General features: G+C 39.0%; 2 protein-coding genes across 3 annotated transcripts in view; one reads left to right on the forward strand and one right to left on the reverse strand.

The window, feature by feature from the left end:
- Positions 1-735: 735 nt before the first annotated feature.
- tmem125a (transmembrane protein 125a) lies at positions 736-15,428 on the forward strand. Of its 2 annotated transcripts, XM_075485853.1 has the most exons (3): positions 736-985; positions 7,361-8,757; positions 12,162-15,428. In XM_075485853.1, exon 3 carries the CDS (start codon positions 12,436-12,438, stop codon positions 13,132-13,134), a length of 699 nt encoding a protein of 232 aa, XP_075341968.1. In that variant the 5' UTR covers positions 736-985; positions 7,361-8,757; positions 12,162-12,435; the 3' UTR covers positions 13,135-15,428. The 2 variants fall into 2 exon arrangements, with proteins under 2 accessions (XP_075341968.1, XP_075341967.1); XM_075485852.1 differs by lacking the exon at positions 7,361-8,757.
- A 2,253-nt stretch (positions 15,429-17,681) lies between these two features.
- Positions 17,682-22,998, reverse strand: part of ap1m3 (adaptor related protein complex 1 subunit mu 3) — a 28,278-nt gene continuing 22,961 nt past the window's right edge. Inside the window, exons 10-12 of the mRNA XM_075485854.1 lie at positions 22,204-22,329; positions 21,352-21,427; positions 17,682-18,805 (exon numbers count right to left, since the gene is read on the reverse strand). Coding sequence (XP_075341969.1) covers positions 18,783-18,805; positions 21,352-21,427; positions 22,204-22,329 — 225 coding nt within the window. The 3' untranslated portion in view covers positions 17,682-18,782. The remainder of the gene's footprint in view (positions 18,806-21,351; positions 21,428-22,203; positions 22,330-22,998) is intronic.

The following is a 22,998-nucleotide window of genomic DNA, read 5'->3' on the forward strand; positions in this document are numbered from 1 at the left end:
CTAATCACCTCCTGCAGCTTTGGTCTATAAATAATACTTCTCTGTCTGTATTTGCCATTATGTGGTAGCACCACAGTAAGTAAGAGACTAACAGTGAATAAGATACTTGATCTAATTTTGGATCGAGGCCCTGACAAGGATGAAAATATCAAACCAGAAGAAGACGAGCTGGAAGCCTGTGCTGACAGAAGAAAACCTGCTGAAAGGCTGAACATGATCCAGACTCTTAATACTCACAGTATTCACAGCTCAAAACCATATGCCTGCATTCTGCACAAATATGTTTCCCAGTTTCTTCTGGTTTCTCACAAAAAAAGTTCAAACAAAAGTTGTCAGGAATCAGTTGATGGGAGAAACACCACGGACTGATGTTCTTATATGAAAAATAAAGGTTTATTTTAGTACCAAAATCCTTTCATCATAGCCGATAATTGGTGAAAATATATAAAAAAAGTCTCTCTGACCTGAACATCTTAATAAAGCTCTTGTCAGCATGTTGATTAGCACAAACGTATCTCTGTATTGATTGGCTGGGTTAAACCACTTCTGCTGTCTACCCGCTCAAATCACAATCACTGTGGCTTTTTAGTTTTTTATTGCACTCGTCGCTTATCTCATGTGCTGGACTCCTTACGTAGACGCACGCCTCGGAGCGACGGACGATTCGCCGCCTCTCCGTCTCTGTCCCCTCCCATCGGCGTCCCCTGCCGCCGCGCGCGGCCACACCTGCATTAAACGGGGAAAGTCCGTCCGGTGAACAGGCAGGGAGACGGTGGGGCAGGACTGAGAGTGCTGGCAGGAGATCGAGCAGCTCCAGCATATCTAAATGCCATATTCTTTATCTCATGATCCAAAGGGAGTGAAGGTATGCGCCGACAGAAGGTTGTGAGACTTTGTGGCCGTTCATACTGGCTGGGGATAATAAGGAAAGGGAGCAGCACGGTGCGAAATAGAAGGCAACCAGACAGGAAAGCTGAGAGCGCAGGTAAGACGCTTTTGGCAAAGCGGCATCCACAGAGAACGTAGCTGCCCAGTTAAAACTTTTTATTTCTATTCTTTAAATCAGTCAACTCTTTCTTTTATTTAGATCATTTTAGATTTAAATGTGAATTTTTAAGTGCCAAATAATCCACGTTTCCATTTATATTATAATGTAATAAACAAACTGGATAGCAATTACTATGATATTAACGTTTCTCTTTAAATGGGAACCAATAACGTATAGAATACATATTTTTTTGTGAGTGTGCAGGCTGTTATTTGACTCTGTATTATGTTTCTTCTATCTTTACAATTGAACTTGAATTTGTAAGAGCAATTACTTACTTTAAAATAAGACCTTGTTATACTGCTTTCCTCTTCAAAGTGCTTAAAAAATGCTGCAATAAGTACCAAATTATGCTGTTTGTGAACCCTAAATTATCTGTTACAGCAACAACTACAGCATCATCAATGACTCAAGCCATAACCTCCATTAAGCAAATGCTGCGTAATGTCCAAACTTGTGACCCAAAATGAACTTTCCAATAAGCACCACATCATCTGACAAATATTTCAAGATTAATCATCACATTGACACAACTGTAACATCAAAGAGAAATTTATTGTAACAACAGATTATGGGAATCTGGTACTGGTGGCACTTTCCCAACAGTAGCAGCACACAATGTTAAAGTTTTGGATTTTCTCTTAAAACAAACTGTCTGTTTTGCTTCCATTAAAAACAAGGAAGTGAACCAACCCTAACCTTTGTACCAGCATGGAAGGCCGCATTGACCAAGAACGTACTCCAACACTGATGCCCTTACATAACTGTAGATAACAGATCACAGAGCAACTGTCATATCAGTTATGCGGCATTGTGGAAAATCCATAAAACACACATGAAGGAAGTGTTGCTGAAGCTTTATTCAATATTGTGATTGGGACAGATCAATACTCTGCCCAGGCATGACCTCATCTGCTGCTGATATAGATGGTCTATAATTTAGACTACTGATGAATCATGACAGAAAATTTGATGTAGGCTACATGTTGTAGCTTTCGCTACTCCGAAAAACACTTCCAGGTTCTTCTAGAGTGAAATCAGACACTTAAAAACAAGTCAGGCCAAAAACAACATGCGATAGACCTCGTTAAGAAAGAGCCTGAAGTCAAGGAGGAGTGCAGGATGAAAGAAGAGAAGAAAAACAAAGACAGTAATTGAGTCAGTGGCGCAGTTATGAGACCCATGTATAGGAGTGTGTGTGCTTGTGAGATGGACACAACACACACACACAGTAAAGAGGAGTTCAGAATCACAGTAACCAGATGCACACAGTCAGGTACGTAGTGTTTCATCAATAGCAGCTGTATTGACTATGTCCACTTGTGTCCTTGGAGATATTACATATCCACCTATAAGCTCAAGTCATCCCATTCAACACAATGTGAGTTGTTGAAAGATCACATTGTTGAAAAAGAGATAATCACCATTGAAGTCAAGTCAAATTGCTCATCTTAACAGTAGGCTGCTTTGTACAAGATTTTTACTTTGCTAACGTACTGCTCTGTGAATTTAGTCACTTTTGGGGAAAACTAGAATGGTTGATTCAGTCTTTAGGATAAGTTAACCAGCTGCTGGCCCTAGCTTTATGTTGAGTTTTTTTCCTTTTTTTTTAATGTGTGAGTTAATCTTTTCATCCTCCCTTTGTCAACTAAGCAAATAAATGCCAAACTAGTTATTTAACTGCCCCCCCTGTCCCAGTATGTAAATCTGTTTATTTTGCAGCTGATTTTGTTTTAAGACCATTCTGTAAGTGTTATCAGTGCACATTTGTATGATAATTGGCCAGAAGGTATCTGGTTTGCCTACTGGTATGTTTAACAGGGTGTCATACCTGATTCATATCATGAATTTCCATGTTGGCACATCACCTCAGCAACCTACAAAACAATGAGCTGTGATGTAATAATAGAGTTGTAAAGGGAAGATTTTTTTCCCTAACCGTAACCAAGAAAGTGTGTTGTCCAACCAAGAAGTTGGGGATATGACAACAGTGAGGGAAATTAAAGAAAAGAAAGTGAATAAATGAAAATAAAAAAATGCAAAAAAGACAAACAAAACTGCAGTCTCATGGCTGAAAGTGCTGCCCATACTTGTGACAGGAGGGTGAGCTGGTGGTGCTATTCTCACAACTGTTTATGCGACCAGAATTGGGATCAGTGCTTTAAAAGTTTTTTTTTTTTTTTTTTTTCGCTCACTGTTGTCAGGTTTTTAAATTGAATATGTCCTTTGGTTAGGGAAAGGCATCTAAACCACTATAGGGTTTCTAGCTTACCATGATCACAAGCATTGCCCATCTGCAAATGACCCAAAAAAATCCTGTACATGAGAAACCGCCACTGGAATTCAGTACTTTGAAACTTAAACTAAATGTCACCAAAAGTAAAATACACAATTCAATTCAATCTGTATAAATGTTAATGTCAAGACACAAATAGAACAAATAGAACAAATGTCAACCTCATGGCAGCGTGAAAGTCAGGGGATCATCGCAGCTTCATACTCTTAAAATCATGATCCACCGCTTAAAGGTTTTTCAGGCGGCAGTATAGAGATTTCACATCAGGTGGTCAACAAATAAGACAGACGGACAGATACTGAGCCAGCCATCTCATTCATCACAATCTTTGTCACTAGACAGCCAATATCAAACTAGAGTTTGCTCAATATCACCTCTAATTCTGCAACAGGAGGGGTGCAGGGTTAGAAAAGTGATAGGAAAAAAAAGAGAAAAAACAGCCTCTTTCCCGTCGTCAGCAGGAGTGAAGCAGAAGGAGACCAGCATGTTAATTGGTGATTTGATTAGTGTTTTAATATTGCAGCTGTGCACAACACGGGGAAAAAAACTGGCTGGCCAGAAGTTTTTTCTTTTCCTTTCTTTTTTAATCAACAATCACTCCTTCACTTCAGGGACGAAGGGAGTTATTACCCAGCTTAGTCATTATGCACATCATTTAGTTTATTTCCCCCTAGAGAGAAAAAAAATTAAGAAAAACATTCAAGGTAGTTTTTCCTTTTCATACTTTATAGATCCTTTTTTTGGTAACAGAAACAGTCTAGAAGCAGAAATATTCATGTCATTTTGTATTGCCCTCAGCATTTAAGAGCCTCATTTGGCTCCTGTTGTACACAGAATGTCGAGGACTTAAAGCCTGTGCTATACTGAACTACCCCAAGCTAGGCTTCATTTTTGCCAACAGCAGTGGCAGCTTCCACTGTAAGGAGGGACTTCTGTTTAAAAAGATGGAAACATAGTATAGATAAGAAATGTCTGCATTTTCCCAAATTGGGTCTTGGCTATCTCTGCCTTTATTATTAACATCTGCTCGGGTGGAATTACCGAGACAGATGAATATGTGGCATTTCAATGTTGACTCTATAGCATGAAAACAAGTGCACGTATGTGCTTGCATACATTAAACCACAAGGGCATTTGAGTCAGACAGCCTCTTACCTGGACTCAGAGGAGGATCTGTGGCAAAGACGAGTAATCTCGCCCACCCTATGCACAGCTCTCACTGCAAACCAAAACATCAGCAGACAGGAGAGATAAGAAGCAGGAACAAAAAGGCGTGCTGGTGGTGAGACAGAGGGTTAGATGAGCAGGAGAAAGGTGCCTAAAGCTGGGGAGATAAGCAGAGGTAGGAGAGAAAACAGATGGAGATGAGCGTGTGTGTTTGTGTGTGGCTAGAGTTCCACATGAAAAAGGTATGGGCTGGTCGAGCTGGTTGGGGTGGTGGTGAGCCAAAAAATGAGAAATTAACTTACCGTACTCGGGAAGGAGGGAATTAAGCTGCCTGAGAGGGTGAAATGAAATGCAAAGGTTATATTTCAAGTCTCAAATAATTTCAATGACCCTTAAGTCTACCAGCTTTGTGAGGCTGTTAAATACAACAGCTTAATAAAATACTGATGCTGATAAGGTGTAAAGTTGTAAAGCTCTTATTGATATTAGACAATTTGTACCAAAGTGTTGCTGGGATTGAGGATAATGTCATTAATGCTGGATACAGGTGATTAACCAAAACAAGCAATTGATCTGATGATGATGTCACATGGAAATTCAAGGGATCTCTAAATTTTGAACAATTAATCTTCAGGTGTATATGAATGCCTCAACCAAATATCACAGCATCCTAGTTGATATTTGTGGTGACCTTTCATCAAGGACTATATATGGGAAGTGGATGTAGACACACATTAAGTTTATGGGCTGCTATTTCAAAACTTTGGCATTCAGTCGACGCCTTCGAGGCCTTTTGGGGTCGACAATTGTCCGTTTTGGACAAGAGGATGGAAGCAAGAGCTGTTACCTGAAATCCGTCTGGACAGAAATGTGTACCTTTAAGGCCTAGTATCCATTCACTTGTGGATTATTTTGTCATAGGAACACCAGCATATGAATTAGAATGAGTGAATCTAGCTAATGACAGAATAATGACTCACAGGTAAAATGTTTTTGCGTATTACTTCATGAGAGAAGTTGACACTTTTTGAATAGAATTCTTTTGGAGCTTGAGATATTTTGGAGCCAGCAGAGTGGTATTATACTTAAAGTCTTACTGAAAGCAGAGTTATTGTATGTATTCTGAGATTGTCACATCACAGAAAATGTGTTATGAAACAAAACTTGAATTATTAAAACAATCACAAAGTAAATTAAATTAGGTTTCAAATCATAAGAAGATGAGCAGTGTTCTTTGCTCTGAGATGCTAGGGAGGTTTTTGCTGAGTTCACTGACTGACAGATTTCTAAGATTTCTGAGACAATCTTAAATGAAATGCACTAAAGGGACAAATAGACTCAAGTTGAGTTTGTTTAACATGACCAAACTGCTTGGATGTGAAAGACAAAAGCAGACTGCAGATATTAAAAATATCGGTCACATTCCAACTGTGGACTGAGTTCCCAACATTTTTAAAATTAGCAACTTACATGGACATGGTGACAGCATGACACAAAGCAACTGAGATGTTGGTGCGATGTGAAGACACAAGCAGGAAAGAGAATGAGTCAAAACTGCTATAATAAGCTGTAGCTAAGGTGTGTCCATTAATTCCAGCAGTCTGTAAAAATACCCGAGTGTGCAGTGACTATATTGACTTCTACAACTACTGTTCTCTAAGTAGGTGCATTGCCCTCCGTGCAGCGTTAGCTCTTCACAAAATTAATTTATGGCTTTCAACTCCTGTATGTACATGCACATACAGTCCCAAAACACCTCCAATTTCAGATTTTTTACTTTGCTGTTCAGTCCACCAAGCTGCGTGGCCTTGGCTCAGGTGTTAAAGTGGTTCTCCTCCAATTGGAAGACAGTGATTCAATCCCCAGATGCCTCTTTTTGTCAAAGTGTCCTTGAACAAGACATTAAACCCCCAAATTCTCTCTGATAGGCTCATTAATGTTTGATTGTGGAGAAAAAAGTGCTGCACATATATATATATATATATATATATATATATATATATAATGTGTGTGTACTATAAAATTAAAAAGTGCATGTGGGGACCATTAAATCTGATTCTGAGCTGAGCTGGTGTGTAGCCCCCTAACATCTGTGATGAGCCCATTCACAGCATTACAGTGCCTTGAATATTTCCTTGGAGAGAGGAATGAAGAACCTTCCTAAAAATCCTGATCTGAAAAAAAGAGATGAAAAACTTTCAACAACCTAATTCCACAATTCAGTGCAACATAGTTCACAGTCTCCTAACATGTTTTAAGGTGTTGTTTTCTAACATGTAAGTGTTTCCATTCAAGACAGGCTTTTCTTGGGCATGAGATTTGCACTTGCTTGTTGGCTTCACATCTGAAGTCAGGCGACTAACAGTCTGCGCATATAACTCAAACCAAATGTCCATTTGATGGGAACATCAAGCAATTACTGGAAATGAAAAAAATGCCTGCACAAATGTTTTAGTAGTTGTGGAAATAATTTAGTCTGAACCAAAGTTGTGGACAATTTATCCAAGCAACAGTGCCATCATTACAGCCACCTACAGATAGAAAGAAATCATCAATTGGAAAAAAGAAATGTCCATGGTTTTAACATCTGAATAATCCCAGTTGAAACGCTCGTCTGTGCATCCCCCCTTCATAATGTGCAAGCAGCTCACTTTCATTAAGCTTTTCAAGGATCTTTTCTTTCAAGGATTTTTAGAGCTGAAAGATTTTCAACATTTGATCAAAATGATTCAGTCTTGTTGGACGTCATCACGGAGAAGGAATAAATATGTAAAGTTCTTAGTTTATACTGGCAATGTTACAGATCAGAGTGTGCAGCTGATACAAAAGTATTTCTCTCTCTGTCTTAGGTTTGCCCTTATGATCCATGACAGAGAGAAGACAGAGACACTGACTCAGCCATTGTCTCTTCACTGTTTCCGGACAGAGTGAGGCTCCCCGGGTGCCTCAGCTGTCCATTGTGACTAGACACGAAAGAAAGATCCAGCTTGTCTGCATAAAGACCTATTCAGCATAATTTCTCTTGGCCAGCCACAAAAGCTACACCAGGAACAGCAGTGAAATCTCAGCACTGTAACTCAGCCCCTTTTGCTCCAACTCCCTTATCCCACTCCTTCAGCTCCTTCCCTCTTTCCCGCCTCAGCTTCAGCCTCAGCCCCATTTGGAGTCCCACATGACAGCTCAGAAACATCCGTTACCCTCCCACTCCACACAAGCCTTCTTTCCTCTCCCTCTCGCCCCTGTGGCGCTTGGCACCGGTGCTCATCACATAGACAGATGGAGCCAACCCTGACCCCTCTCCTCGCCCGTGGGGACGCCAAGAGAATCAACGCCTGACTAGGGGAGAGGGGATGAGTGCGAGCCTGAAAGAAGAGAAGGGAAGGGGAGAAGCATTGCTTTGTTACCACGGCAACACATTTCACAAACTCCTATGTATTCCCCTTCAGACATACCCGGGGCTTTTGGATAAAAAGCACACAGCAGTAAATTCAGTCGCAAGAGCAGAAGGACTTCATTTTTTGCCTTTGACATGTTTTTGCTTTGATTATTTGGTAGAGGCATCTTGTTCTTTGGTTTGTCTCCGCACAGTATGTGTATGAAATATTAAAAGTAGCAAACACCATTTCAAAGAAACAGGAAACCACCGATGCGGAAGAAAAGCCGGGTCCTAAGTCCAAAATCTGGAGCTAAAGTTTCTCACACAGCACAGAAGTTTCCCTCTGAACACACACCTCAGATTCTCTTCTGCATCTGAGATCCAAATGAATTATTAAAAGTCACAATTGCCAGACAAAAGGCAAGTCAGCATGCGAGGAGGATTTTTTTTGCCTTGTACCCTGCACACCTGAGAAAGGTAGTAAAAGGACTTCCACAACAGCAAAAAAGGAAATGCCTGCGGGACTCTAGTTAAAGCTACCTTTGGTGTTCCTTAATCTTCAACAAGCTGCAACATCCAGCATTTAACCTCTCCTGACCGCTTGAACATCCATTTAATGGTAGAACACTGATAGTATAATTTTCCTGACAAAACATCCCTACATTTTTACATAAAGCAGAATTTTGCCTGTTTTCATTCTTTGGATATATTTTTTGCCATTTCCAACCTTCTCTGCTGATCAGCACTCTGATAAGCACATCATTTTGAAAAAGCCACACATCACTGAAAAACTGAGGCACTAATAGTCTATATGAATTCAGCTGGCCAACATAACAGAGGGGGGAATACTGGCATCCCAAAGCTTCCCAGGTAATTGGAGCGCAGAATACAGTTTTTTACCGTGTAGCTCCTCTGGTGACCTTGCAGGCTGAAAACTTAGAAGAGGCAGACGCAGCGAAAGAGAGATAGAATGATACTCTGTGTCCAAGGTTTACAATTACAGTGTCTTTGGGGCTTTTACCTCATCACTCTTGGTGCATCAACATAAGAGAAAGTTTGGACTTTAATTGTCAGCTTGTCTTTGGTCATTTCTGTTTTTGGTGCAGGGCTGAGCATCTGTGACACACTCATTATTCATGTCACTTGAAAGACAGCCATTTAGGATTTTCTTCAGATACCGTGCATTCAAATGAATTGTGATAATGATCACCAGTCCAGCTTTTTATTGCTTATGTGAGGTACTTTAGACCAGGAAATAAGATGATCAACAGTCTTTAATGAGTAAGTAGGTACCAAATTCTTAGGTTACAGCAGAAGATGGGATTATCAGTCCTTATGGAGGGAGAAGGGAGAGTATTAATCATACTACTTGCCAAGTTTTTATTTTCAGAGTCAGATACAGTAGTAAATCTGAAGACATAATTTAGTGAAATGGAGAATACAGTGAAGGAGTAAAAACACACACATGATCGGTAAAGATTCATTGTTGAATTTAGATTAATTCAGTCTCACTCTCAACATATACATTTGTCAGAACGCCTTGGCATCTGGGTACCTTTTAACATCAGCTCCACACAGAAAGGCCAGAGCTGAGATTTGAACCAGTAACCCTTTAGCTGTGAGAAGACAGGGCTAACACCACACCACTGTAAGCCACTCTATACCAGCAAAGTACCATACCCCAAACACTGGAAACAGATTAACATTTAAAACAAAAGCACCAAATAAATGTTTCTTTATTAAGATTACGTTAAAGACATCAGGTCTTCTGTAAGATCAGTGATGACAGATATGCCACACTGTCGTAACACATCTGATAGTGATGTGCCAACACTGCAAGAAAATACCTTAAAAAAAGCCTTCAGCAAATCACAAGTTTGTAACAAACAGCGACAAAAGAGACACAACCAGTTATTTTATCTCAAACTAGCTGAAAAAATACAAAATCTGAAAACACATACCAAAGTTGTTCAAATGTTTTGGGCGTAATGTCACTGAAAAAGTAAAAAATATAGAGAGTGAGATAAACTCTCTTTTGTAAGCGTTTTCAATTTTCTTCCTATTTTCCTCTCCACAATGGTGGAGCATGATTACCAAATTAGCATCAGTGTCAGAGTTCAGGTTTACTGAGGTTTGGACCCAAATGCAGGTCATCCAGAGGAAGGAGGTGAAGACAGGCAGAGACCATCTATATCAATGATTACAGCTTTGGATTTACAAAAAACTTTTTTTTAATCACTTTTTACTATTCATGGAAAAACTGATTCTTGTGTTCTGTAAATTGTTTTTTCCCTATGTAACAGTTTTCTATTACTTAAAAGGGCACCAGTGGAGAGTGTAGCAGTAAGTCAGTGCTTTTCTACGGATATAAATGAAGCCAGTATGGCACAGCTGATGTGACAAGAGTTTGGAGGTCATATAAGTGTTAAAAGTGGAGAGGCAGATACAGTCCAGCAGTTTTGTCTCTGTGTATATGTCTATGGGGATCAGAGTGTGACAAACACAAGATGAAGTAAGATATAGTTGTGCCATTAAGGGTTCGATTTCATCTTATGATCTTTGTTGCGTGTCGCTGCCTCCAGGTCGATCATTCAATAATTTCCTTGCTTCACGTTTCTTGGAGCTATTAGATAAAACAAAAAGCAAAGTTTCACGAACAGGCACCGTATGAATCAAGGATATCATTTCAGAATCCCAAAAAGACAAAGCTGATTCAGTAAAGATTGTTGTTGTTACCTTAACACCTTTCTTGCCTTGACCTCTAGACACCAGAACACACACACACACACATAAACTTCAATTACTGTGCTATTTCTGTGGCTCTACCTGTCAGTGACACTGAGCTGAAACCAGCTGGGATTAATTAGTGACTCACAAACACACACACACACACACATAAACAAACATACAAAATACACACCTGTGTCTTTCTGTGAGGACCATACACAGATGCACCATAAGTGATAAAACGCACATGCTCTGTTCATATTTACAATTGTTCATTTTTGTAAATGCACACACAGTTGGGACACATTGCCCCAATCCTCCATCAGACACAGGATGTGAAAAGCTTCCAAGACAGCTTGTTGCCAATAAACACCCTCCCCTGCCTTAATTACCTCACTCTTCACTTCACACCATGTGTACGCACCCTTTATCTCCCTTGTCAGGGCGCTACTGCTATGCCTCAGTACAAGGCTACACCTGTCCACACTAACAAGAAATGTGATCCTGCATTTAGTTGGGTTTTTGTTAAACAGCCACATAGAACATCTGACAAAATGTGTCTCTGTTACTGCATTTGAAATGACTTCCAAAGATGCAATAAGTAAAAAAAAAAAAAAAAAAAAAAAGAAGGCTCGGTCTCAAGTCTGAATGCAAGATCATGTTAAGTTTACTCGGGGTGTCATATTTTTAATATGACAGGGTAGTGTTTGTGTTTGCAAAATCCACGAACGGTGAGGACCAGCTGTAACTCCTGTCAGCTCGTCTGTGGGTGCAGAGGCTCGTGCTGCATGACGCTGACTTTTATAGACATAAAGCAGATGACAGGTTTTTAAAGACAAGCTGTCACCTGCCATAACCTTGAGGATGTTTGTTTGTGTGTTCATGCATGTGCATGGCGTATATGTTTACGTGATTGTATTAAGTGGTTGTGTTGAGGTTACAGACTGCAGGGTGGATACTGAATTTGCTGAGATAAGAAAAGAGCTGAAGCAAGAGAGGAGGAGGGATTGGACACATTACAGTGTGTCATATGTAATGAGCCTGATTCATGATAGCACATCAGACTGTACAACGAGATTATATTAACAGCACATACAGGAGGAAGAAACAATGATCAACTGGACTCAAAATGTGAAGATCTATTGGGTTTGTGTTAAGAAGGACAAATGAAAAAAGTGATTTTCTGTTTCTTTTATGGGCGTTGTTTATGCTTTTTTTTAAACTACCCACCGCTGTAGTGGCAACTCATTAGCATAGTTATAATGAGAAAAAGAAAAGGTTGCCAGTGTCAGCACAAGTTTTTACACAACCATAACAGAAAGTTTGAGTGTTCAGAGAAACTGTGTGAGTGTAGGTGTGTAAGTATCTTTAATTTGGGGGATTTTTATTCAACATGTACCGGAAAATTACACAAACTGTGTTTAAAAACGGGTAAGGCCAAGGAATTCTAGATTGAATTGAGTAACCACTGAGCTACGCCAGTGCTCATGAAAGAAACAGTCCATTAAAATACTTTTTTTTTTTTATATGCCTATGTTATCTTCCAGGTGACTGCTGCCTCAACGAAGACCTAAACTGGAAATTCTGCCACTGCTTGGATTCTCTGCTTTAAATATTGATTCAGGAAGGACAAACTTTATCCAGTGAGTGTGAGCTTTAAAGATTTTCATTCATATAGAAGCAATAGACCAGAGCTAATAAAACCACAACACACTGGGCTCAATCAAGTCGATTTGGAAATCTGGGACTAAGGATATCAGTGGATTCTACTTTCTCTGTGGGGACATCATCCTCATTCAGCAGGCTGGGAGAGGCGGCAAAATGCCAGAACTGGACAACTTTCCTCATCTGAATGGAGCCAGAGACCCTGATGTGGGCCTAAATGGCCCAGCAGACCCAGCCCAGATTCAGCACAGCATCCTGGAGGAGCAGGTGGAGCTGTGGTGGTTTAGAGATCCAGGGAAGTCTCTACTCTGCTACTGTGTTGCCGTGCTTCTAATCCTGGGCTGTGGACTGGGTGGCGTCGGCCTTCTCTCTACCACCACTAGTGTATCAAGCGAATGGCGGCTGGGCGTTGGCACTACTTTGTGCCTACTCGCCCTGGGGGTCCTGCTCAAACAACTGCTCAGCTCAGCTGTGCAGGACATGAATTGTGTCCGCAGCCGACAGCGAATTGATATGCTAAAGAGTGGCGGTTTGTCCGACCTTCTGGTGGTTTTGATTACAGGACTGTCACTGTTAATTTGTGGAGGGGTTCTCCTTCGTCTGGCCCTGGCTAACCACATGCCAAAGCCTGGGCAAGCCCTTAACGACATGTACATCTCTGGGGTTGCTTTGCTGGCTGGAGGAGGAGCAGCAGTGTTGGGTGTAGGGATATACACTGTTGTGGTTGTCCTGCTTGAGAGGACAAGGCATGGACGAAGGCTGGTTGACCGGGTTTTGAATATCTTTACTGTGTCAGGACACATGGACCGTCAGGCTCGCAGAGAGACTGCCTCCAGCTTGGCTAACCTTATATGACATGGGACCCCACTAAAGCTGTGTCCTCTCACCTCTGGCTCACTTTGAGTACAACAGCCTTCATGCCCAAATGTTTCAAGAAAACTGATAAAAAAAAAACAAGACTTATACATGACATACCTCAACAGATGGGTAAACTGTGGATGAGACTAAATGAGGTGAACTTGAAGCATTTACTGTGTGTGTGTGTGTGTGTTAGCTCTAGGCATAAACATATCAGTGGTTGTATGTTCAAATCCTAAAGATGTGATGGCAAGACTACTCAGTTAGTGTTTGTATGGCAAAAATCAACATAACGGAATGGGGAGGTAAAAAAAAAAGGTTATATTAAGGTATTTTAGGATGTATAGAAATTATAGGTAATGATTTGAAGTCAGATATAGTTCAGCACTCTGCAGCTGAACAAAATTAAACTGGAGGGAGCTGAGCCTATGAGTGAACAATTCTTTGCTGTCTTAGATTAAACTAAAATTCAGAAGCCTGTCAGCCTACCACAGATATATCTTGTCTTAAAGGCGACATTTCATTTCATTTTGCAGGCAGCACATTTAACATAATGTATGTGTCACATCTGTAATCTGTGCTGTCACGGTGACCTTGTATACACATGTGATCACTACCTGCTAATGATTGTAAGCTGTTGTGGATAAGAGCACCGTCTGAACTACAAATAGTAATATGCAAAATGATTCATGGATAAGAAAGCATAAATATGGGAAAAGTCAGAATATTAAATCTTTGTGTTTTGTGTGCCGCCCTCTCTTTGTCCATGTTTACTCAAATATACGACTAATTCAGCCGGGATTGATAAAAGGTCCGTGAAGCTAGATTGATTTATTTCCTAAGTCTCGTAATATTTTAAATTTATTTAATTTAATTTTGTTTAATGTTATTTTATTTGACAGAATGTCAAAATGTCACTATAATATCAGGTTGCCTGTATATGGGACAGAAGACAACATGATTGTTGAACAATTACTCTATATCATGAGACTTCAGAATGTATGGGTAATTTGTGTGTTTGAGCATCCAAACAGTATTGTCTTAATTGTGAATTATGTAGCACTTTGTTTTCTTTAATCCAGTGTTAATCAATGTTTTTGATACTGTCACTGCATGAAATATTCTCTGTGTTGTTTAAAATGATCGCTCACCGTGTGAGAGTCATGAGGGAAGATCAACCAAACTTCTTTTTTAGCCGTTTTTACTGTAAGGAGCAGTCTTTTTCTTGTCTGTGTCAGAAGTTTCATCACAGTTTGGATAAGTCCATCGTAGCTACTCAACCTTCCTTCCATTAAGTTATAAAGATCTGCCTAGGTAAAAGTCACAATAATTACATCTGGAGCAGGTAGGTAATAAATTAAATAAACAAATAAGAAATGGCTGCAGGAACCAAACCTAAGTGGGCGAGATCAATGAAAACAATTGGACTGGAGAACACATCGCTTCTTAAAACTGTTAATTGTCAATTTGCGAAGAGATCATGCTCATCAAGAGCTGCACTCAGTCTTTGCTTCCAGTCAGTTACAAGTATCGAATCATGAGTGTCCATTCATCTTTGCTCTATCGGTAAATTTCTTTGTGAAATTCCTGAGTTCTACACTTTCTTTTATGAGCAGTATAGTTTCTATAATAATAGTTATGATAATTCTCCAAACAAAACACTTGTCCTGTCCAATAATCCATTTTTATAATTTAGCCAGCAAGTTACAGCATCAGTTAGTTAGTTACTCAGTTTGTGAGCTAATTGGTTCTTCCTTGTTTTTGATTGTGAAAAAGACATTTATTACAATAAAAGATTGCCAGAATCTCTTTTTTAAAAATTTTTTAACAACCAATGGCACTGTTAATGTTCTAGATCCTACATTTTTCTGGTTCCCAACACAAACCGACATTATAGATTGCGGACCCCTTTTTTCCCCACTGGTCTTGTGCTACCCTTATCATGAGTCAGTCTTTAAAAATACTTTCTCAATTTCACCATGCCCCTCTCCATGCTACATCGGTAGTCTTAGGAGTCTTAGGCTTGCATTTATTGAATGTGTTTCTGTCATAGAAAAGGTGAAATTAAAACATTTAATTATTTTTTCTCTTCATAGAATTTTAGTGCACCTGCATGAGCTGAAGAGGATTGTCAATCTGCTTAATCATTTCTCACTGAATTAGATAAATCTGCATGCTGCTTGACACAGCTGCATTGTTATCTAAAACCTAACTGTTTCCAGAAATGAAAAAATGTCCCTTGCTTTTGGAAACATTAATTGGATACCGTTAAGATATAAAAGAATTTTAAAAATGGGGCCGAACTAGCAGCTGACATTAATTCAAGTTCTTGAAATGTTTCCAAAACCTTAAGAATTTAATTTCTCACATTAAATCACGGGAAAAACAAAAGAAAAAGTCATGCATTGTGTTTCATCTGAGTGTTTATGCAAGTCCCACCTCTTATCTGTCTGCACATACACACAGGCAGTTGCCTTGAAACAAAAGCAGGCACACAGTTAACCATTGTTGGTGTGATGACTGGCAGTAAACTGAAGGGACAATGCACAAGGCAGAGATCCTGAGGGACTGGTATAGACTAGCACCACTTTCTTCCACTTGACACACAGAAAAAAAGCCATGCTTTTGTTACATTTTCACAACAAAGTCAGAGTCAAACTGTAATCTTCACTTACATAAATCTGTCTTCTAACCTGGAGCACACACAGTAGCAATGTCAGGCTGTGCATTCATGCATGGCAGCCAGAGAACGTGACCAGAGCAAAAGGGAGAGCAGGCCAGATACAAGGCAGAGATGTCTGTTGGTTCAAACAGAGAAATATCTGAAAACAAAGAATAGAAACCAGGCAAAATATGTTTTGCTATGCCGTGGAAGGAATGTGAAAAGACCTTTTCACTCTTTGCACAACTCATTGCGTTCTATCGATATGATTATCTTATTACAATCTTTGCACTCACAGTTGTGGTCAGATGCATCCTGTTTGCTTCAATTAACTTTGAGATGTGAAGAATCTGACTAGAGTCCAGCTATGGTAAAATTAATTGCTTGGATGGGGGTTTGGGAGGGCACACGTCTTGCATTTCTAACTCATTGTAGACATTGCTTTTCAGGACAAAGGTTCAAGGAACTCCCCGAAGACCTCTGTGACAAAATTGTAGTGAGGCATAATTTTGGTGAAAATAGTTTTTAAAGTTACAGGAGCTCAGTGGCCTCCATATAAATTAGTTGGATGAAATCAGGAACCATAAACCTATCAACTGTTCAACTGAACAACTGAGTAAGATGGCATTTGGGCAGAGAAGTGAACCAAGAGAGTTTCAGAAGTCTTTTGTAGAAATGGGAAGAAAAGCTAGAAAGATAACCACGTCAGCAGGATATCATCAAACAGGCCTTAATTTTGGAGCAGATGGACTAAAAGCTAGAGTCAGAATAAAGATAACCTATGATGAAATAGGTTTGTTGGAAATTAATCAAAAATTGAACACTTTGGGTAAAGCTCCAGGAACTAGGTCTTGTAAACACCTGCCACCGCTCCTCGCTTTGCTACTTTAGTAACACGGCTTTGATCCAGCATGGTGGTGGTAGTGTCATGCTATGTAGGGATGCTGGTACTACGAGTATGGTTCAGAACTGAGGGAGGGATGGATGCCCAAAAATGAAAACAGGGCAGTGAAGAAAATAAGTATGTGGTTGTTTTGAGGGGTCCAGTCATTCAGTCCAGTTGAGCTCGAGGCGCTTCACATCAGGAAGAAATGATCTGCCAAATTCAGGTGTGGAAGATCTGTACACCTGAATAAATACATGAACGATGAAAAACAAAGCTGTCATGGATGCCAAAGAGTTTATCTAAAGTAATGAACTCAGCATTCAAATACTTATAGAACATGATTAAATCTTACAGTAAATTTTCAATGTCTTAAGAGCTCTGTATCTTGGTACGGTAATCCAATTTAACTTGTCTTCTGCAGATTAAGGTATTTAAAATACATATATTTTCTTATTCTAACCCTAACATTTATTCTAACCTAATTTAAGGCCAAGAAATTGTAAACAACTTTTATAACAGCAGGTGCATTTAGACTGCCTATTAAAGAGAGTAACGGGGCATGATTTTATACGATAATTCCACATTTCGTCGCCGTTTTGTGCTTAGTGAGCTGTAAAGAATCTAGTGGACATATTTTACTACACCTTGATAAGCCTGGTTGGCCATTTCCAGTATTTCATGCAAAGCTTAAAGCACACAGACATGTGTGAATTATAAGCCGTCTCTTCTAACAAGGACATTAAGCCAGAATGTAAATGACTATGTTTCCCAAAATGTAAAACTAACCCTCAACAAGGACTGAACTGTTAAAACATTTAAAACGTTTGAATATTCAGAGCTCACCGCAGATCTGTCCAGCAATGAGAGCATTTTCAGAGCATTTAATTCATCCTGTTACTCATGTATTTCAATTTGGCTAAACACACTAATGAGGAACTACATACAGAAACTTCATTCTACAAAACAAATGAAGAGAGAAACAAAAATATTTCGAAAGAAGTTGTAAAAAAAATTCTTTATTTCCAAATATATCCCTTTATCTCCTATGGACAAACAGTGGTTGATAAATTAATGACAACAAATGATAACACACTCTTTTTAAAAAAAATCCCCAATGGTGTCTAAACTGGTCCCCACGAGACAATTGAATGATTGTAATAGAAGGTTGTAACAGCACATACGGTTATAAAGATGTGATGCAATGTATGGACAACAAAGGGGGTGAAGAAAGCTGCTTTAAGAGAGTAAAAAAAGACCAAAGCAACAACAAACAGAAGAAAGAAAAAAAACAAAAACGGTTACCACTCAATATATTGTCACATTGTAAGAAAAAAATAAAAAGATCTGCACAATGCTCATTCCTTGAGTCACTGCCTCAAAGCTACAAAGCTGATTTCTAGAACAAGGACAAGGTTACAAGCCCCATGGGTCTTGGATATTTTGTTACACTGTCAATGCCTTTGACAATATTGCACCTTATTAATCATTGACCTGCTTGCTGGTGTTCGTTTCAGTGCACTGGGGATTATACTCACAGTGTGAATGGTGATGACACCCCCGCCCCCCTTCTTTTTTAGGGCACTGAACTTATGGGAAGGTTCTGGCAAAACATGTCTTTGAGAGGGGTGACAAGGTAAAATGCATCTTCACGATGAAGATATTTAAAAAAATGCATACGATGAAGGAAAATGCCGATCGTTTAAGATGCTGACTGAGGGAAAAGGGAAGCAAAAGTACAAATTCTAACGTTTGAGGCCCTTTCACCCCATAAATAATGTTTGACATCACAAACTGTGCCCTAAATAAAGCTGGAGTTGGGAGTTCATTATTCATATTCTAAGATGTTTTAGTGGCATCCTGAGGATTTTTTTAAGAAACTTCAGGTCAGAGGTGATGCAACACTCTTTACAGTTTGAGCTTAGTAACAAAGGAAGGGGATGATGTCCAGTTTCCATTCACGGTGGGGAAAAATTTCATATGTCCTCCTGCACCTGTTCTCGGCTGTCAGCTGCAGACAGGGAGCTGGAGAAATAGAGAGCAGAGACGAAGACAGACAGAGGGAGAAAATATCCATTCATCTAGCAGCATCTGTGCCCTTTAGTTTGTCCGGAGCTGGTAATCTGCCAAGAAATGTAACAGCAGAGAATTAATGCACATCTTTCTTCCCCTCATCGACCATGCACGTCACATCAATGCCATCAGATGAACTATTACAGACAATTTCTCAACACAGGTTTGCACAAGTAGAAGCTTTCCAATAATACAACCTACCAATAAGTAACACACTTACAACTGAAGGTTGTTTATAAATTCTAATCTAAACATTGAGATAATTCACTATCTTTAATTAGGAAAATCAGATATACTGATCCTGATAATACTGATTATGATACCGATGTATCATAATCTGAAAGTGAGATGCGTGCATGCTAATACTGTAGTTCTTTGAACCTTCCAGTTCTCACTTTCTATGATGAAATGACAGGAGAAGTCTGCATGATAGCACATTATTTACTCTGGTTTAAGGGTGTTTAGAGAGGGAATTCTTCTGATTTTTTTCTAATAAACACAAATATATGAACATTTAAATCTACACCATAAAGCTGTGCACGATGAGCACAAAGCCAGGTCTGAATCCCAGTAACAGAAAAGAACAAGGATCATACAGTGTAAGTTCACCAACTTAAATAAAAAGAACAGCAGCAAACCTGGATGTGACATCATGATTTTAGCTCTCCATAAAGAAATAGTTTTCCCAGTTTGGTCTTAAGAACTGGACTTGCCTGCAGAGAGCTCTGACCTTACCATATCAAACACCTCTGGGACAAACTGATGCTGACTGTACAGGAGCCCTTAAGAGGCAAACTGACATGTTAAACTCACTAATGAAATTATAATGAAATAGTAGTAAATATTACCCTCTGAAAAGACAAAATCCCCAAATTATCCATAGCTTAAAAAAAATTCATCTAGATTAAAAAAAAAAAAACAATAAAAAACCCCATCAGTATCCAAATTAGAGGCAAAATGTGTGTTTGCCTCATAATGTTCTGATCAGTGGCAGTCAGATATTCGTGATGTATAGTACAACAACTGGGTGCCTGTCCAACAGTCATTAATAAGTCAGAACCTTCAGTCCACAGTATCAAGGTATTATTTAATCAGAATTAAGGAAGTACTGAGTGAAATCTGATCGTGCCTGTCTCCCTCTCCGTGTCGCTGATGGCAGCAGTAAGAGAGGTGAAAGCATTATCTGTAGTCTCCCTAAATTAATCTTTTTTCTTTCATTGAGTCATATTCAACTTCTGTCCTCCTTACAATTCCTCTCCATCTTCTTTGCTTCCTTGCTGATGTTAAAGCAAAACGAAAGGGACCTTGGCATTTGCAGAGTGCCACCCTGGGAGCCCCCTGGTATTCATGGATAACATTCAACCTCTGCAGCTGAACGTCCTACCTGACAGAGTCAGGTAATGAATATGACTGATGTAATGGTGTTGGGTTTATTCCTGTGGATGGCAGGTGTGAAACTTAAGAACTTTGGCAGTAGTCCTGCAGAGAGCTTGGGTCTCCATCTCCAAGTCATCTCTATTTGTGCCCAAGAAGGATTCTGCTGCAGTGCCATTAATATACTATTGTTTTAAGGTGACTACAGAGAATGACTTGTGATATGCTAAAAAATAAACAAACTAAATCATGCATTTGTTTAAGATAAAGATGGTGTAACATAAGTAAACATGCTGTATAGATAACATGTCCAGTTAGTGAGCTGATGTGAGCCTACAGACACTTCTTGGTTGTTGCTGTCCTTTAGGTCATCCTTGAGTTTGACAGATATGGGTTTGTTCTCAGGGCAGCGGCTGAATCTCGAAATCCCAGGTGGTTAGCATTGCTACACAAATCTAACTGCCATGTCTGTTCAAACAAGGACAACAGTGAAACATTTAACCAAGCCCAAACGAAGCCAGACAGTTTGTACAGGTTCTGTCCTTGCATACCTTCGCTGAGTCATTTTAAACCTCTGGTGCCTTGGCTCTTGGTCACAGACAGGTAATGTATACGATGTATGTAATGTGGCTGGGTTCATTCAAGGTGCACACAGTGACTACTGATGCAGAAAGTTATTCTGACTCTCATCTCTTAAGAAAGACATGTTTAACATCAGAGTAACCTCTGGTTCCCAAATGGCTCGGGCTCAAAACCATCCTGGCTTTAAATAACAAAAAGTTGGAATTCAAAAGCTGAAAAAAAGAAACGCTACTCTGAAGCTCTTAAGTACTGCACAATGCGTGCTGTGAAAATTTGTTACAATTCATATCATTTGTAAAGAGATGACATGTTAACTTTTTTTTAAAGCTGTTTGAACTTGTTCTGTCCTTCCCTGTGGGAGATAACACTATCAAAGCAAATGTGGCCAAAATACACCAACACAGTCACAATAAAACAAAGTTTTAAACTATTATTATGCTGAATATTAACTATTCTAAAGAAACATTGAAATATATATATCACACTATTTTATGCAGTAGATTCACAATGCACACAACCTTCTCCACAAACTTAACATGAAACTCCCCCTTCTATTTAAAACGAGTGCCAAGTAGGTAATCATCAATGTGAATGTTTTCACTGTTGAGATGTGTTATATTCAAGTGCCTTCTTTTCTCACCTCCACTTTGTGTAATGTAGCGCACCCACGGCAACGCCTGGTAACCACTCTTCTCTATGATCTTTAGGTAGCGCACCTGTGGAACATCAACATGTAAAACATCTTTATCATATAGAAGAATAGACTAGAAAATACTTTATTCATCCCCCAATGGGGGAAATTCAAATTAGTCAAGTAGCTCAAAAAATTAATAATAGTTACAATGATTGTATATCAACGACAACAATAATCATACCAATTCTAATAAAAATACTACTACTAACTACTACTACTAATAATAAATGACTAAATAAAAAAAAAAAAATATATATATATATATATATATACATTTATTCACAAACAAAAAATAATTAATTTCCCTAAAACACCAAAGTTTCTCTTTTATAGGGTGAGACTGGTTTAGATCTTTTAATCTAAACTGAACACAAATAGGCTCATTAGATCTTAAAAATGCCTTTTTTACACCGCTAAAAACAGTTCCTTTTCTCATGAAATGCGTCATTCTCAGAATGGTGAGAAAAACTCATCATTCAGTGTTGTCCAAAGTTTGGGTTCACTGGCACATGTTACTGATACTGTGTCATAAATATCAATTTCTCATTACAATTTCATGGGATCTGCTGAATTGGAAGGCACAAGGCCAAAGTGTGCGTTAAACAGTGAAAATGCAAGAAAAAAAAAAAAAAAAAAAAAAGGAACTTCCTGAGACTGTATGAGGGCCAGGTGTTTAGTTAATTATCTCATCACTGTACACCCATGTGAAGAGCTCAAGCTGTGTAATATTTAACTGGCAGGTAAACAAGGAAGAAAGACTAAAGCAAGATTGTAATGGCTTTAAAGAAAAAGTCCTACCTGAATGCCAGACACAGTGAAATAAGGGATCTCAAAATTAACTGTGATTGGTCTCTTTCCCTCCAGCTCATCACTCTCCACACTGGGTAGCCCAAAGTGGGCCCGCATCACATACTCCTTACCCCCCTAAAAAGAACACAGTGAGGGTCACAATGATCCTGTTACTGGAACTGGTAAACTAAGAAATTCAGTGTAATGTACAAAAAAAGCCTTTCAGATAACAGACTTCAGTTTGTTTCGGCTCTATTCCTACATGTGTCACTTCCATGGAAACTGGGTTATTTTGTCGGAAAACAATATTCATATTCATGGAAATGCGAGACAACTCCCTTGTCATAACAAGGTTAATCAATTCATGGGACTCAGCGTCTGCCAAACACAACCAATAAACAGGTTAATCATTCTTCAGAATATCATCTGAGAATTGAATTTGTTAGTTTGTACTTTGGTTTTATTTGCTGCACATCAGTAACTGTGAATTTTGACTTTAAAGCCTATAAAACTAAGGCTCCCTAATCCTCGTCTGTCAAAGAAAGACCGACTCTGGCAGAAGATTGTGCATTCATGCGGGATCCCGTTTATAACAGTAAGAGGCTGATGAATAGATAAATAATAGGCTGTCAGAGTCTTTGGTTAACTGGTACTTTTATAACCAAAAAAATATATATATATATATGCTTGTTAAATTGCATTTGAGATGCATTCTGAAATGCCATAAATGACAAATTTATGTATTGTATGTAATTTACATACAATATTTAAATGTAAATAAATTTCTAAAAGTTTTGAACACTG

The sequence above is a fragment of the Odontesthes bonariensis genome, chromosome 15, assembly GCF_027942865.1.
Source record: "Odontesthes bonariensis isolate fOdoBon6 chromosome 15, fOdoBon6.hap1, whole genome shotgun sequence".
NCBI lineage: Eukaryota > Metazoa > Chordata > Actinopteri > Atheriniformes > Atherinopsidae > Odontesthes > Odontesthes bonariensis.

Bases quoted from the DNA above. Each gene is read 5' to 3' on its own strand.
- tmem125a (XM_075485853.1), top strand. From the start codon at position 12,436: ATGCCAGAACTGGACAACTTTCCTCATCTGAATGGAGCCAGAGACCCT.